Below are 16,084 nucleotides of genomic sequence, written 5' to 3'. Positions count from 1 at the left end.
ATCTCGATGCCCTTAATATCGGGGTTTTCTCTCAATCGTCTTAATAGAGGTTCAAGTGTTAAAATAAAAATTAAAGGGGATAGTGGGCAGCCTTGACGTGTGCCGTTGGATATGGAGAAGGCATCCGACAGGTGACCATTTACTCTGACTTTCGCAGTCGGGGCGTAGTACAGTGCTTGAATGAGATTGAGCATCTTATCCGGTAAATTAATTGCTTTGAGAACTGCGGACATGTAGTCCCATGCCACCCTGTCGAACGCCTTCTCCGCATCCAACGACAGCAGGAATCCTGGATTTTGGGAGACGGACAGCCAGTGGGTTATATTTATGGCCTTAAGAGTATTATCTCTTGCCTCTCTGCCGGGGACGAAACCTACTTGATCAGGGCTAAGGATTGTAGGCAGTAGCGGGAGTAATCTATTTGCCAGAGTTTTTGCATACCATTTCAAGTCCACGTTTAGTAAGGAAATGGGTCTATAATTTGTCACTACCGAAGCATCTTTGCCGGGTTTCGGTATAACCGTTATGTGAGCTTGAAGAAGTTCTTCAGGAGGGCTAATGGGTGAGGTGAACGAATTAAAAGCAGGTAGAAAGTGGGGCGTAAGGATTTCTGAAAAGGTTTTATAATAAGCCACCGTGAAACCATCTGGGCCCGGACTCTTCCCAGATTTAAGTTGTTTTAATGCAGATAGGACTTCTGACATCGTCAGGGGAGCATCCAGTTCTTGGACTGTGCTATCGGGTATAGGGTCGGGACTATATTGGTGCAGGAAGTCTTTCATTTTATTGTTTCTAGAAGCTACATCATTCGGGGTGTCTGATTGAGGGAGGTTATACAGTTTGGTATAATATTCGACAAACTGAGTGGCAATGTCTGCGGATTTGTTTAATCGTCTACCGGCAGTGTCCGTCACGAAGTGAATGGTGTTGCTAGCTTTTTTGGTCTGGAGTGCTCTGGCTAATAGTTTGCTCGCTTTGTTACCATATTCATAGAATGATTTTTTACGTAGTATGTATTTACGTTGCGTTTATTTGTCTAATAGTTCCAGGAGTTCCTTTCGGGCGTTTGTAAGATCTTGGAGGGAGATTGCGGCCTGGGTGTGTTTGTGAGCAGCTTCTAATTTACTGATCCGTTCAATGAGATCTGTATATACCTTCTTTCGTGCACGATTTCGTTTTGCTGCCAGTGCTATTAGAGATCCTCTAATAACACATTTGTGGGCCGCCCAGTTGTTTAGATGTGAGGTATCTGACGGTGTGTTTTCTGCAAAGAAGTGTTGAAGGTGTGAGGTAATTTCAGTAACTGTTATAAGATCCGAGAGAAGTGAGGGGTCAAGTCTCCAAATGGGTTTAGGTGCTATGGTGTCAGGGAATTTTATAATTATGGAGGTAGGATGATGGTCTGAAAGGATCATAGACTCGATAGTAGCGTGTTGTAATAAAGGTAAATCGCGTTGTGACAGGAAGAGGAAATCGATACGGGAGTATCGTTTATGCAGGGCTGAATAGTGTGTGAAATTTTTACCATCTGGATTAAGGGTTCGCCAGGTGTCGTGAAGAAGTAAGGTTTGTAGACAGGTTTTTATACTTTTCAGAGCTTTATAAGGCAAAGAAGATGTACCCGACGATGTGTCCAAAAGAGGGTTCATAGGGACGTTGAAGTCTCCTCCGAAGATGACTGTTCCCTCTTGAAAGGGGATCAGAGTGTTAGTTAAGGATTTAAAGAATTGAACCTGATGATTATTTGGGGCGTAAAGATTAACTAGGGTAATTTTCATGCCTGCGTATTGTCCTTTAAGAATAAGGTATCTACCATTTTCGTCCACTAGTTGATCTGCAAGCTGGAAGGGGCAGTTTTTATGAAAGAGGATAGACACCCCCTTTGATTTAGAAAGGGGGGAGGTGGCATGGTAGGCTGTGGGGTATCGATAGTTATGTAATTTGGGGACTGAATTCATTCTAAAATGGGTCTCCTGAAGGAATATAATGTCTGCTTTATGTCTGTGCATGGTGAGTAATAGTTTGGAACGCTTCTCTGGTATATTTAAGCCCCTGATATTAAGCGAAACTATTTTGGCGTTAATGGGCGAGGTCCTGCTGTGATGTGCGGGCATCCTGAAAGTAATGTGTTAGTGGTGGTGAAATAGAATTGAGGTGTAGATTCGATAAATATGGGAATGCGGAACGGGGGGGGGGGGGGGGGGGGATAGAGCGGAAGTAAGGTTTAAATGGTCGCTCAATGGAAAACGAGGGAAAAGGGGATTAAGAGAGATATTTCCCCGGTAGGTCTTCTACTGGGGGGATTCGACCGTTATGTGTCGAATGTGAGATGTACTGGCACTGGGGAGTCCCTATATTCTACTTCAGGTAGAGAGGGAATTCCTATGTAGAGAAGCCAGTATTGGTCAGTGGGTTGAAGGGAAAATGCGGATTAAACTATGAGATAAGTCCACTGTTGAGGGGTTGTCTCAGTCGCGGAAGGATTGTGAGCCAAGAGGAGGAAGAATTATAGTGTATAGATATAGGCCTCTCGGCAATATGCTGGATTCAGTTGTATTAGCTCGATCAGAAGATCTAATCAAGCACGGGGTAAGATAGGTTGGGACATGTAGTCTATCTTGCCCGCAGCCTTGTCAGTGTATTGATTGAAAAGGACAATTACGGGTGGAGGGAGGCATAAGAATCTGGTGTCTGGTATAAGAGTAGGGTATGGAATCGGAGATCTAAATTATTTGTCATGAATCTCAAAAGGTAAGGATGGGTTAAACTGTAATATCATATCTGTAAACTAGAAAGTCCCTATTACCGGATTGGTGATATAAGGAATATTAGTAGGCAATGCTAATAACAGTGAAAAATGCAACATATATTAAAATAACATAAAACAGCAAAGCTGTGCAACTGTGAAACCGTTAAACTATAAACCTATAGAAAACATGTAGCCAGTGTTACCGTATGAAAGTATCGGCGAGTGTCCCCCCCGGGGAGAGGGAGGGCATCCGTCGGTATAACAGGCATCGGAAGTATAGACATGTATTATCCTAAAAGCTCGAGCTGGAAGCAGGAGCAGCGTGACTGCAATGAAACCTTTACAGGCATATTCCTTTTCCACCCCTCTTTAACAAACACCGTAGCCTTGAAGTCTAGAAGAGGGGGGAAGTATAGGGCACATATTCTTCAGGGAAGGGCATAAAACTATGTTTAGCCCATATATTGAACGTATTGGACCAAGGTAAGGACAGGTAGAATTAGCAGAAGATCATTGTATTGTAATAGAGGAATGCATTATGAGCATTAAGGGGTATATGAGGTATTTATAGACTCATCGGGGATAATGGTGACCAATTAGGAAATATATGCACAGAGTCTAAGCCCGTGAATCAACTGAGCAACCCGGACGCTGCAGAGTTGTTCCTGTAATCTTATTAAGCATATGACAAGCAATCATACCTTCCCTGGTCTGAGATTTGGCAACACGGTCAGTGTGGGTAATTGCAAACTTTACTTAGCTTTAACGAGTCTAGTGTCCGTTCGAAAGATTGAAATGGGGCCGACTGCAAACGAATCTTATCGCTTCATAAGTGCCAAAGTTCAGTTAAGTGTTCTTATCCTGTCGTTCGGGAGACGTGTTCAGGTCTGTATATCCTCTGTGGAAAGCTGATGTCATCGCTGCTATTCGTGAGCGTTCGTTGTTCTGTAACAAAGATGGTGTTCAAAGTAACGTAGCTATGGTCAGCCTGTTTGGTAACTGAAGCTGTTCGGTAACGGAAACAAAAAGAGAATTCCGCAACGGCAGGTAACGATTCGAAGAAAGTGTAACAGTAGTGAGATAGGAAATCACTGTATCCTAGGCTGTGTTAGCCTTTCTCAGGACATGGAAACCTACATCTTAGCGGGACCTTCGTGCTCTACGAGACATTGGAGCTGCAGTCGGGCTTGGAGGTGGGTGTCGTAGGTTAGGGTCATCCCTTGTTCTAGGCATAGAAGGCGAACGGCGCCTACGGTAGCTGGCGGTCTGATATTCCATATAGTCATCTTCCACATGGTCTCCATAGTGGAGAGGGATTCGAAAGTCCGCGTACAATCCTGGCAGATCAACGAACGGTACGTCCAGCGTTCGGCAGAACTGATCGAGATCCTCCGGGACTCTCAGAGTAGCCGTGCGGCCATGACGAGTTGCTTGAAGAGCGAACGGGAAGCGCCAACGATAGCGAATATCTCTGCTTTTCAGGACATCCAGTAAGGGGCGTAGGTCTCTTCTATGGTGGAGTGTGATTGCTGACAAATCTTGGTAGATATGGACGGTACACTCCTCGTATTGTAGGTTCGATTCATCTCTCGCCTTTTTAAAGATATCTTCTTTAATGGCGAAATCGTTAACGTAGCATATTACATCCCTAGGGGGATCCAATTCCTTGCCTTTCGGACGGAGTGCCCTGTGGATACGCTCCATCGCTATAGGCGATTGTGGGGGTTTGTCAAGTAGTTGGTTGAAGAGAGATGTAACAGTCGGTAGTAGTTGGTCCTGGTCGACCGATTCCGGAAGGCCTCTCACTCTGAGGTTGTGTCTGCGGCCTCTATTATCGATGTCCTCGACATGTCGGTTTAGGTCACGGAGCTGTAGGGTGTGAGTATCCAGCCTTCGATCATGGTTACAGATCAGTTGTTGTTGCTGGTTCGACCGTAATTCCACCGCTTGTAATCGGCCGGTGATGGCCTGTAGTTCTTGACGGAGATCCGTAATGGCGGTTGTGAGAGTGTCTTTTATGTCGGTCGCTACAGCCCGTAAGTCCTGTAGAGTCGGGTGTTGATGAGAGGTTTGTACTCCTTCCGCTGAAGTCGGAATTTGCTCCGTTGGTGTGAGGGTAATACCGAGGTGGCCTCGGGCGGGAGAATTGGCGGCCATATTAGGGCCTTGGCTTCGGAAGAGCTCCGGGATAGTTTGCGAGGTACGGGTTCCCTGGTCTCTCGGGGAACGCGAGCGAGTTGCAGATTGTCCTCGGGAAGATGTTCCCATAGTTTTAGGACGAATCGGCTCGATATCTCCCGGTCCACCGGTGTTGAAAGCTGCGGGCAAGACGGAGCTGAGGAGTTAAGCAGCCATTTCCTTCCACGGCCAGCCACGCCCCTCTGTTCAGATATGATTTGTATTTGTATTGCAAACCTGTATTGTCTGCTAATACTTAAAGAGGAAGTAAACCCTGATGGGTTTACTTCCTCTTTCATTCCCTGCAAAGGTAAAGCATAATGGACTACTATGCATCACACAGTAGTCCATTATGTGACACTTACCTAACACAGGAGCCAGCGAAGTCACCGCTGTCCCCTGTAGTCTGGAGCATCCATCTTCTCGTGGGTCTCACTGCTCCGCCGCTGTCATTCAACGAAGCCGCGATAACGTCACTCCCGCGCATGCGCACGGGAGCCGCCACTCGCGGCATATCGCTGTTGACAGCGGCGCACCCAGTGCGCCTGTGCGGCGCTGTCTACGGCGCATGCGCCGTAGACAGCGGTACCTGTGTTTTGGCAAATATATCCTAAACCGTGTAGGTTTAGGAGATATTTCTTGGACCTACAGGTAAGCCTTAATCTAGGATTACATGTAGGTCAAAGTGGTTTGTAAGGGTTTACAACCACTTTAAAGTGGATGTAAACCCTCACATATACCCAGTGAAGTGAACAGCCTCAGATGATAGACAGGGATGAAATAAATCTCCCTGCGTAAGTTTTACATGTATATCTGATGTCTCCATCTTGAAATACTGTTTAGAATGTGCACATCATGTTAGATTTTCTTTTCCTGGTTAGCACTGCAGTGAAGCCTGGGCATACAGCCAAGACAGCTGATTGGAGGAAAGGCATATAGGGCTCTGCTAATCTATTTACAGAATCCTCCTCACACAAATCTCGGGCTGCTTTTATCATATGTGACAGAGAATTTGTCAGGAGTTATCAGGCTGATAACAGAAGAATGGAGCAGGAGACGGTTACAGGTTATAGTGCTTTGACGAGAGATGACAAAACACTGCAGATACGCCCAGCTCAAATTTCATGAATCAGTTTACATCCACTTTAATAAAAGAGAGTAAACATAATTATCAGGAAGTTCCAAATGTATTGATACATCTACAGTAAACCTAGTTAATCACTTTAAAGACAGTAAAGGGTCAAAGATGTTGTCAGAATATTAGAACCTCCTTCCTTGTCAATTTCCTATTTTGTTTTTGTGCTAGTTCTCACCAAAATGTAAGCATTTTGAATTGCTATGTAATTTAAAATGATCTGGTTTGTGCTGTGCTTGGAAGACTAATTTTAATATATTCCATAACCTATAGTATATACATCAAGTGATCAAAAAATGCTTCCGTAGAATGCACAAAGATGTTGATTTTTCTGATGTGCATGCATTTGATTTGGTTTGAAAAATGCATCAATATGCATGGAAACACACCTTGAGTGAAAATTCTATAATTATTCTATTCAGAGATGGTAATGCTGGACTGTAGTAATCATTTGTATAATGTTTCGATTTCTTCAGAAAGATGAAGAGACAGAAATTGGACCTCAAGTGCCTGAAACTGCAAACGGGTGAATGGTTTGAAGAACTGAGGGAAAAGCGCTTCAAGAAATACTGCAGCGCCACTGACCTTCTAAAGTGTGTTTTAGAACGTAAGCAACCAGGTAAAACATATTGATTGTTGATTGCATAAAGTCAGACTCAAGGAAAAAAAAAAAAAAGTTTATATATATATATATATATTTTACCTATCGATTGCTTTGTATTTCTTCCTACGCATTCCTGAGATATACACAGCCTTGCCCCACAGCACGGCCATGTCTAGCAAGCAAGTGAACCTTATATGCTGCAGTTTTTTTACTTTCATTTACTGCTCTCCTACCCAATCCCACTCTGTGATTGAACAGTGAAAGGGAGAGGTAGCACACTATTTTCATGTCTCTATCATTCTGCTCTCTCCTGTCAACTTGCACTGCAGCACACCCAACTGCCACTTTGTTGCTGTTTCGCTCTCTGCCTCTCAAAGCTCTACTGTATAGATTGTGCTGTGAATGGTAAGAGGCGAATACCAAGTCAAATTCAGGTACTTAACAATGCTTGCATTTCAAATGTGTTTAATGGTGTATTAATTACTAGAGGGCTTCAATAATTTGTTACTTTTTATCTGCCTGATGTTCAGTTTAAAAGCTTTTTTCCCAGCATATTCCTAGCATTCTGAGACGGTCTCAATTTTCGGTACGATTAGTAAGGTATGTCTTCCTAAAAAATAAAAAAAATATTAAAAAAAAGCCAAGAGCATTTTGGCAGGAAGTGCAGTATATAAAGATTTGTAACTTCTAGCAGTACCCTGAATAATGCATACCTGGAATATGGAGTGGGGTTTGGTGATGTTACTGCTGTGCTGCACACTGTTCTCCTAGATGGGGGCGGGAAGCTGCATCTGGGGATCTGCAAGCCAACATTTCCCTGCCTAATTAATTCTGTAAATCTGTGTTTCCTCCGAATGCTTCTTACCTCACCAATTATCAGGTGACAGCTCTGACATTGTAACAGGATGGGTAATTGGCCAATTGATCAGAAAGTGTAACTTGTAGTTTACTAAACTGGTGCAAACTTAAAGTGATTGTAAAGTCTTCTTTTTATTTTTTATTTTTATTTTATTTATTTTTAGTTAAAAATAACAAACACGTTATACTTGCCTGCCCTGTGTAGTGGTTTTGCATAGAGCAGCCCAGGTCCTCCCAGGGACGGATTCAGAGTCTAGTCTGGGGGGGGGGGGCATATTATTTTTTGTGGGCAATTTATCGAGGCAATGGCTGGTGTTAGCGCTTTCATCATCACTGCACCATGGTTGTTCTGGTGTCAGGATGATTGAAACACATTATTTCTATTACATTGTAATAGAAAATTAAATGGTTCAACTTGCCATAATGCAGAAACAGTGGGAGCCCTGAGTGTGTCAGTTTCCATGTCGACCTGCCTTCAGATGCAGATTATCACTTGCCACATGCCTGCCACAAGTTGCGGATTGCCGCTTACCTGCCACCTGATGCGGATTGTTACTTGCCACATCACCTGCCACACGTTGCTGATTACCACTTGCCACGTCACCTGACACATGTTGCGGATTGCCACGTCACCTGTCACATGTTGATGATTTTCACTTGCTACATCACCTGCCACATGTTGCTGCTTGCAACGTCACCTGCCACATGTTGCAGATTGTCACTTGCCACGTCACCTGCCACATGTTGCTGATTGTCACTTGCCACGTTACCTGCCACATGTTGCTAATTGTCATTGGCCTGCTAAGGTGCAGATGGTCATTTGCCACAGTGAAGACAGGCAGCAGAGAAATGATGTAATCTCTTTTGCCCATGGCTGCACGTTGAGAGTGAAACTGCAGTGATGCAAGGTGGCTGGTGAGAGGTGTCATCTCTCTACTCCCCACCCGCTGGCATGCTGACTGTCCAGCACCTCCGCTCACCTGCCTACCAGCCTGCCCACTCACTCGATAACTGCCCTGCCCACCCACACACTCACCTGCCAACCCCTGCTGACTGGCCCGCTCGTTAACCCAATTGCACGGTCGCCTGCTCACTCATCCTCAGACTATCTGGCCCATCACTAATTTCTCGGGGGGGGGGGGAATTGTCCCATTGCCCCCTAGATCCGCCCCCTGGTCCTCCTCTTCTCAGGTCCCTCTTCTGTGTTTCTGGCCCCTCCCTCTTGTATGTCTACACAAAAAGCAGCTTGATGTGGGGGTACTCAAGTCGAGCAACAGCTCCCTGTGTCTATTCAGACACTGAGCCACAGCCTGGTCCACCCCCTTTCTCTCCTCATTGGCTGACTGACTTTGACAGCAGCGGAAGCCAATGGCACCATGCTGCTGTCTCAGTCAATGAGAAGGGGAGTCCTGGGCACCCAAAACACTCCTTCAACATCGCTGAATCTAGATGGACCTCAGGTAAGTATTAAGGGGGCTGAGGGGGTCGGCTGCACACAGAAGGCTTTTTATCTTAAGGAAAAGAATGCATTAAGATGAAAACCTTTTGCCTTTACAACCCAATTAAGCTTCCATACACTGATCAAAATTCTACAAACTTAGCAGGGACAGAACAAATTTTAATCAGTGTGTGGCCACTCCCAGCAGCAGAAGTCAATCTTTTGATTAACATTTGTCAGTGGTAAATGCTGAAAAACAGTAAAATCTGCTTTACAAAACCAATCATTTTGTGCAGAATTAAACAAAATTCTGCTCTGTAATAACAAGATCACCAAGAAATAATGTGCTATTGACAAAACAGAAGATGAGAAAGGAATGTTTTCTATTTAGGTACTGGTACCCCAGTAAATAAATTAGACAACAACTGCACAAGCACCAGGAATAAAGTGTTGTGAAGTGGTGTCATCTCTGAGCCAGAACCTCAATCCAATTCTAACCTTGGATGAAGCCTAAACAAATGTAGTGCTGTGTGTCTGGGGAGAAACGTGTGCAAGTCATGATAAGGGGGAGTAAACTGGCCGACATTCAACCTGTGTGTACAGCACCAGTCCAACAGAAGACAGCCAAACATTTGGCTTCTGTCGAAGGGGCATGACTGAAAAAGGTCTGCCGATCAGCATCTAATCAGCACTCTCAGCCAATGGTTGAGGACACTGACCAGTGTGTTCTGGCAGGAGGGGGAGCGGTACCCTGTCAGAACACAATAGCTCAGCAGAGGAGATCGATGTACTAACATTGGATTATTAATAGAGAATCTCCTTCCAAGCTCTTCAGTATTTATTTATTTTTTTATTCAAAATTTCTTTATTTTGCATATAAAGAACATAGTGCACATTTGTATGGAAAATTTGATATTTCGACTGGAGCATTGAGAATAGACAGTAACAAATGCATATCAATTATTAGATAACCTAATGTGGTATAATTGAATAGATTCAATCTACAGTATCTCACAAAAATGAGTACACCCCCTCACATTTTTGTAAATATTTCATTCTATCTTTTCATGTGACAACACTGAAGAAATGACACTTTGCTGCAATGTAAAGTAGTGAGTTTACAGCTTGTATAACAGTGTAAATTTGCTGTCTCCTCAAAATAACCTAGCACACAACCATTCATGTCTAAACCACTGGCAACAAAAGTGAGTAAAAATTAGCAAATTGGGCCCAAAGTGTCAATATTTTGTGTGGCCATCTTTTTTTTTATTTTCCAGCAGTGCCTTAACTCTCTTGGGCATGGAGTTCACCAGAGCTTCACAGGTAGCCACTGGAGTCCTCTACCACTTCTCCATGACGATATCACAGAGTTGGTGGATGTTCGAGATCCTGTGCACCCCCACCTTCCGTTTGAGGATGCCCCACAGATGCTCAGTAGGGTTTAGGTCTGGAGACATGCTTGGCCAGCCGATCACCTTTACCCTTAGTTTCTTTAGCAAGGCAGTGGTTGTCTTGGAGGTGTTTGGCGTTATTGTCATGTTGGAATACTGCCCTGCGGCCCAGGCTCTGAAGGGAGGGTATTATTCCCTGCTTCAGTATGTCCCAGTAAATGTTGGCATTCATGGTTCCCTCAATGAACTGTAGCTCCCCAGTGCCATCAGCACTCATGCAGCCCAAGATCATGGCACTCTCATCACCATGCTTGACGGTAGGCAAGGCAAACTTGTCTTTGTACTCCTCACCTGGTTGCCACACACGCTTGACACCATCTGAACAAAATAAGTTTATTTTGGTCTCATCAGACCACAGGACATGGTTCCAGTAATCCATAGACATGTACAGAGTAAAATATTTTGTTTCGGAATTTCGTTTTCGTCCGAAAAAATTTATTTATTTAGTTACTCCCGAAATTTGTTTTTATTTATTTAGTTTTTCGTTCAAAAATTGCATTCGTCTGAAAATCCACATGAATTATGGTCGAATCTGTCTTTGAAGCCTTATGGTGTCTGTCGAATGTATAAAGAAGATTCGACGGAGCTAGTATATAGCATACTTCGTGTGAACTTTAGATTTTGAACATTGGAGTCCCATAGACTTTAATAGGATTCTAAAGTGCTAATTTTAAAGGCTAATTTGCAAGTTACTGTCCTAAAAAGTGTTCGGGGACCCGGGCCCTGCCCCAGGGGACATGTATCAATGCAAAAAAAAGTTTTAAAAACAGCTGTTTTTTCGGGAGCAGTAGTTTTGTTAATAATGATTAAAATGAAACAATAAAAGTGTAATATTCCTTTAAATTTCGTAGGAGGGGTGTCTATAGTATGCCTGTGAAGGGGCGCATGTTTCTGGTGCTTAAAACTGTCCCTGCACAAAGTGTCATTTATGCAGGAAAAAAAGTCCTTTAAAATCACTTGCAGCTATTATGAATTATCGGCTTCGTAATACAGAGAACACTCATTGAAAAGTCATTGATAAAAAATAAATAAATAAATGACCCCGCCCCCCTCTGACGCAAGGGGAAACCCGCAGTGTCTCCTCCATGGAGACAGAAGATGGATGGATTTGCTGTGTTGATTCAGATGAGCCATCTCTGGACCCCGGAGAGATGATCGTCCGTCGCTGGATAGCAAGATTGGATTACCACCGCTGGAATCTATTTAAAAAAAAAAAAAAAAAAAAAAAAAGGAATTTTTCAAAAGTGTGTTTGTCTTATTTAACAATTTTTTACACTTTCTTTGTGAAATGGTAGGGGTACTTTTTGTGAAATTGCAGAGATCACAGAAAACACTTGTCTCCAGAAGGAGCTTAGAGATCTGCAGAGCCATAGGATATGCGCAATTGTACCAGTGCTTCCGCAGGACCTCAAACATGTAGCAGGGTTTGAGCAGTGGGAAGTTGAGTGGGTGAGTCTAAGTGCTTGTTTCCACATTAGGGGTGCTGGTTAGATGTAGTTCTTCAACCCATTTTGAGAGGGTGGGGATTTGGAAATGGGGACGAATGTCATTTAGGGCGGCATATATAGTGGAGATACCATGTTTGGGGTATGTCGTGTGTGTGTTAAAATGGTGCAGTGGTTCAGGAATTTTGGTCACCGAGGGCATTTTAGAGCTCTTAAGTGAGTGATCCTCCGTGTGTGTGTGTGTGTGTATATATGTATATATATGTGTGTGTGTATATATATATATATATATATATATATATATATATATATATATATATATATATATATATATATATATATATATATATATATATATAATGCATTGGTAGTTGGGACACTGTTCTTTTTGAAGATTTTCAAAAAGGGAACCTCTAATGTGTAGGTCTTGTAATGTAGTGCCAGTGTTGTATACAAAGGTTTGTCAGCTGTTGTGTCAGTGCTTTGAGAGGGATCGAAAGTGTATGCAATAGGTGATAGTGTTGCTGTCTTCAGCCTTTTTTTTTATTATTATTTTTTTTTTTTTCAATTCAGGTTGAACAGAAAAAAAAAAACTGATAGAGTGTACCAGGCCTTACATAAAAGAAAAATGTAATGTTATGTTATCTTTAAGGCTAGCCCCTTTGTCTTCTGTAATGTAACCAAGATTATTAAACCTTCTATTTCCTATAACGTATTGAATTATGGGTCACAGTAGGACAAAGCATTCAAATTAAGTTGTTTTTCGAGAGTTCATTGGTACATTTCAATTTTAACTTGCCTTCTGAAAAAAAAAACTCTTTACATTTTTGATACCATTTCATTTTTTTGTCTTTTAGGTAATTATAATGTTCATAAGATGTTGTTTCATAAAAAAGTAAACAATCAGAGTAAACAGAACAAAATAATGAATCGCTTTGTCTCTTCGTTTTTTTCATTTTTATGCCAAGCAGATATTTCAAAGATATTGTTTGGAGAACAATAATTGTAACACATGCACTGATAGAAATATAAATAAGCAACTACTGAGGGATACATAACAACTGCCAAAGCCAACACTGCATGAATTGATGATGTCTTTCTTTCTTCATTATTATAGCTGATAAGGCACCTTATTTTAAAATAGTGCCTTTCCATAGTGTCTTCGCAACAAATTAATCTTTTCAATGGCCACTAAACAAAGCAGAAACAGATTTGTATCTATCATTATAATCAAAAAGTTAATATTAAGGAACAGCAAAACAGTTTTCATGGATCGGTGGTGCCTTTTATTTCTTTCAAAGAGATTGAAGATGTTGCTTCTCACATTCATGAATGTAAAGTCATTTGATAGGCACATGTGCAGCAGCACCCAAGATGGCGACTTAGACTGGGATCTCTGCTCCTCACCAGCCTTGTAGCCTGCACCGCAGCTGTCTGAGCCCTCGTTCCGCTTCGGCAACACCACCAGCCAACCAGGGAAGTACCCAGCCACCAACAGATGCACAGAGGCTCAGCCCGGAGGGAGCTTTCCCCATCAACTGGACTCTGCAGCAGTGCGGCCCGTCCATTCCAAAATGGCGTCCACATGAGGCACAGACTGTGCAGAGGAGGAATCCATAGCAGACCAGGACCAAACTGCCTTCCTGGTCGCACACCAGAATGTAGCCACAGTGAGTACACCACCACAAGTGGCCCCCTACCCTGCATCCACTGAGTCCCTGTAAGGGAAATCACTGGGAGGCCCTGCCATGACAGGAGCTGCTTACCAGCCCAGACCCCTGGGACCAGGAGACCCAAGATGCCACTCTCACCCCCTCAGACTTCCCCTCCATGATGGCGGCATTTTCCAAAATGCTAACTAGGGGCCTATCCCCAACTGTGGTCAGGATCACCGCCTCTATTAATGCTGATCTGCAGCGAATGGGCATGGGAATAGAAGTAACTGAGAAGGAAACAGACCAAGCAATCTCTAGAATTAACCAGAACTCTGCCAGGATCTGCAGGATCAACTAGAATCAGCAGATTGATGACCACGAAAATGGATAGAGAAACTACAATTTCAGAATCAGGGGACTACCAGAATCTGTTAGATGTTTATCCAACAGACCAACACTTTATTGAAAGTCTGATCCTGGACATCCCAGCACACCGTCTGGAACTGGATAGAGCTCACAGAGCACTACAGCCATTATGCTTGGATGGTCTCCCTAGAGACGTTATAGGTAACCCCACTTCTTTAAATTTAAAGATGTGATGAAGTTGTCCCACACCATGGAAAAGCTGGAAATTGTGGGCCAACAGATTCAAATCTTTGCAGACCTATCACCATACACGGTACAAAAGTGACGATCTCTAAAACCATTGCTCCAAATCCTGGCAAATAAAGACATCACATACAGATGGGCTTTCTAGCTTCGCCTGAACATTTCATACCATAACAAACCCTATGTCTCCTCCTTTCCAGAAGGCAAACTATTATTCCTGCACTTATGACTGATCACACGGGAATTGCCTCAACCCTCATCCAATAGAGGGGCACCGTCCTCAAAACGGCCATCACCGAAAAGCCCACTGACATGTATGGCAGAAGCAACATCCAAAGAGATCAAGGGAAACCCTTGGGGGTCAACAACCAACCTTCAAAACCACTTCAACACCACTTCAACCTCCCAATTCTCCTTGGGACTGTACTGCTGAGACATCTCCCAACCTTGAAACCAACCTGTCGTTTACCTCAAGTTCCAAAAGGGGGAATTGTTCTAGGGGTCCGGATTCATTTGAAGCTCCCTGGGCACCCATGTTACCTGTCCCTTCTTTTTTTTTTTTTTGACTGTGCTTTGAAAACATTTTTTTTCCCTTTTTTTCATGTGGCCCTGGATCCCTGTAATGCTCACAATGGAATCTAGAGATAAGGGGACCCAACAGGCCACAGCAGCATCCCTGGCCAGGGCGTGGTTCTCCTCTTGAGTCATCCCACTGTCTCCTGCCCACCCATGGCTGATAGTGGGTGTCACCTTACAGCTTACCATCCCTTTACATTTTACATCACGGTGATGCGTGTTATAGAGTGGGGGAATGGTGAAGTGGTCCTGGCTGTTCCCTGCAATGTCAAAAGGTCTCAGACTCTAAGTTTTTGTTATAAAGTTAGTTTATCTTAACGGTGGGCTCTCCTCTACCCTCCCCACCCCTCTCCTCCTTCCTGTACCCCACTCCTCACAGGGCCTCGCTGGAGCTCCTACCTCAAAGCTCACAGGATCAGGACACCATGGGACGCATACAGCTTTCACTCTGCCAGAGAAGCTAGCATCATGCAGTAAGAACGGTCAATATACAGCACCCTCTTACCTGAGCACCTACAGATCTGATACTCTAGATCAGGGGTCTCAAACTGGAGGCCCTCCAGCTGTTGCAAAACTACAAGTCCCATCATGCCTCTGCCTGTGAGAGTCATGCTTGTAACTGTCAGCCTTGCAATGCTTCATGGGACTTGTAGTTTCGCAACAGCTGGAGGGCCACCAGTTTGAGACCCCTGCTCTAGATCATCTCCCACACTGTGCAGGGACTTGACTCCCCAGTAAAACGCTGCAAAACCCTACAACAGCAACACACACTAAAGGCAGATGTTCTAGTACAAGAGACGCACTTTCCAGCCACATACAACCCCTCATTTCTCCACAAGAATTTCACTCAATTCTACTTGGCAAAAGCAGAACGAGAACAAAATGAGACAAGTAGCCGTATGCTTCTCTAATAGGGTTAACTTCTCACTAAGCTAATTGGGGACCCTGAAGGTCCATACTAGCATCTGGCAAGATTAACGGGGGGGGGGGGGCTTTTACACATTTATCTTGTATTGTGTTCCTAAAAAGGACCAGGGAAAGTTCTTCAAAGCTGTCCTGCAGACCTTGAAGCCTCGCCACCTCGGTATGGTCATTCTGGGAGGTGACTCCAACAATGCCTTTGACCTCTCAAAAGGATTCTAAAGCCAAACCACGCCAGACGAAGACTGAAAGTAGCACAGACCTTACAGGAAAATAGCCTGGTAGACTTCTGGAGGGAAATGAATCCCCACACCAAAGACCACATGCACTACTCCATTCCACACTGCACCCATTCCAGTATAGACCATATTTTTTTGCAGTCCGCTGCTATCCCACTAGTGATAGCCTCTAAAATCCAGGACAACCACCCCCATCAGATTCCTCCACATTGACACTAACCTTAAG

The 16,084-nt window shown here is 43.7% G+C and overlaps 1 protein-coding gene across 1 annotated transcript in view; it reads left to right on the top strand.

Moving 5' to 3' along the window:
• Nucleotides 1-16,084, top strand: part of LOC143986704 (uncharacterized) — a 439,164-nt gene that overhangs the window by 159,982 nt on the left and 263,098 nt on the right. The window contains exon 2 of the mRNA XM_077485112.1: nucleotides 6,539-6,681. Within this exon, the coding sequence (XP_077341238.1) occupies nucleotides 6,539-6,681 (143 nt within the window). The remainder of the gene's footprint in view (nucleotides 1-6,538; nucleotides 6,682-16,084) is intronic.

Source organism: Lithobates pipiens, unplaced genomic scaffold, assembly GCF_037356315.1.
Source record: "Lithobates pipiens isolate NorthernLeopardFrog02 unplaced genomic scaffold, aLitPip1_a1.2 Scaffold_18, whole genome shotgun sequence".
Classification (NCBI taxonomy): Eukaryota; Metazoa; Chordata; class Amphibia; order Anura; family Ranidae; genus Lithobates; species Lithobates pipiens.
Note: the sequence above shows the minus strand (reverse complement) of the source record. Positions and strands in the feature narration are given on the sequence as shown.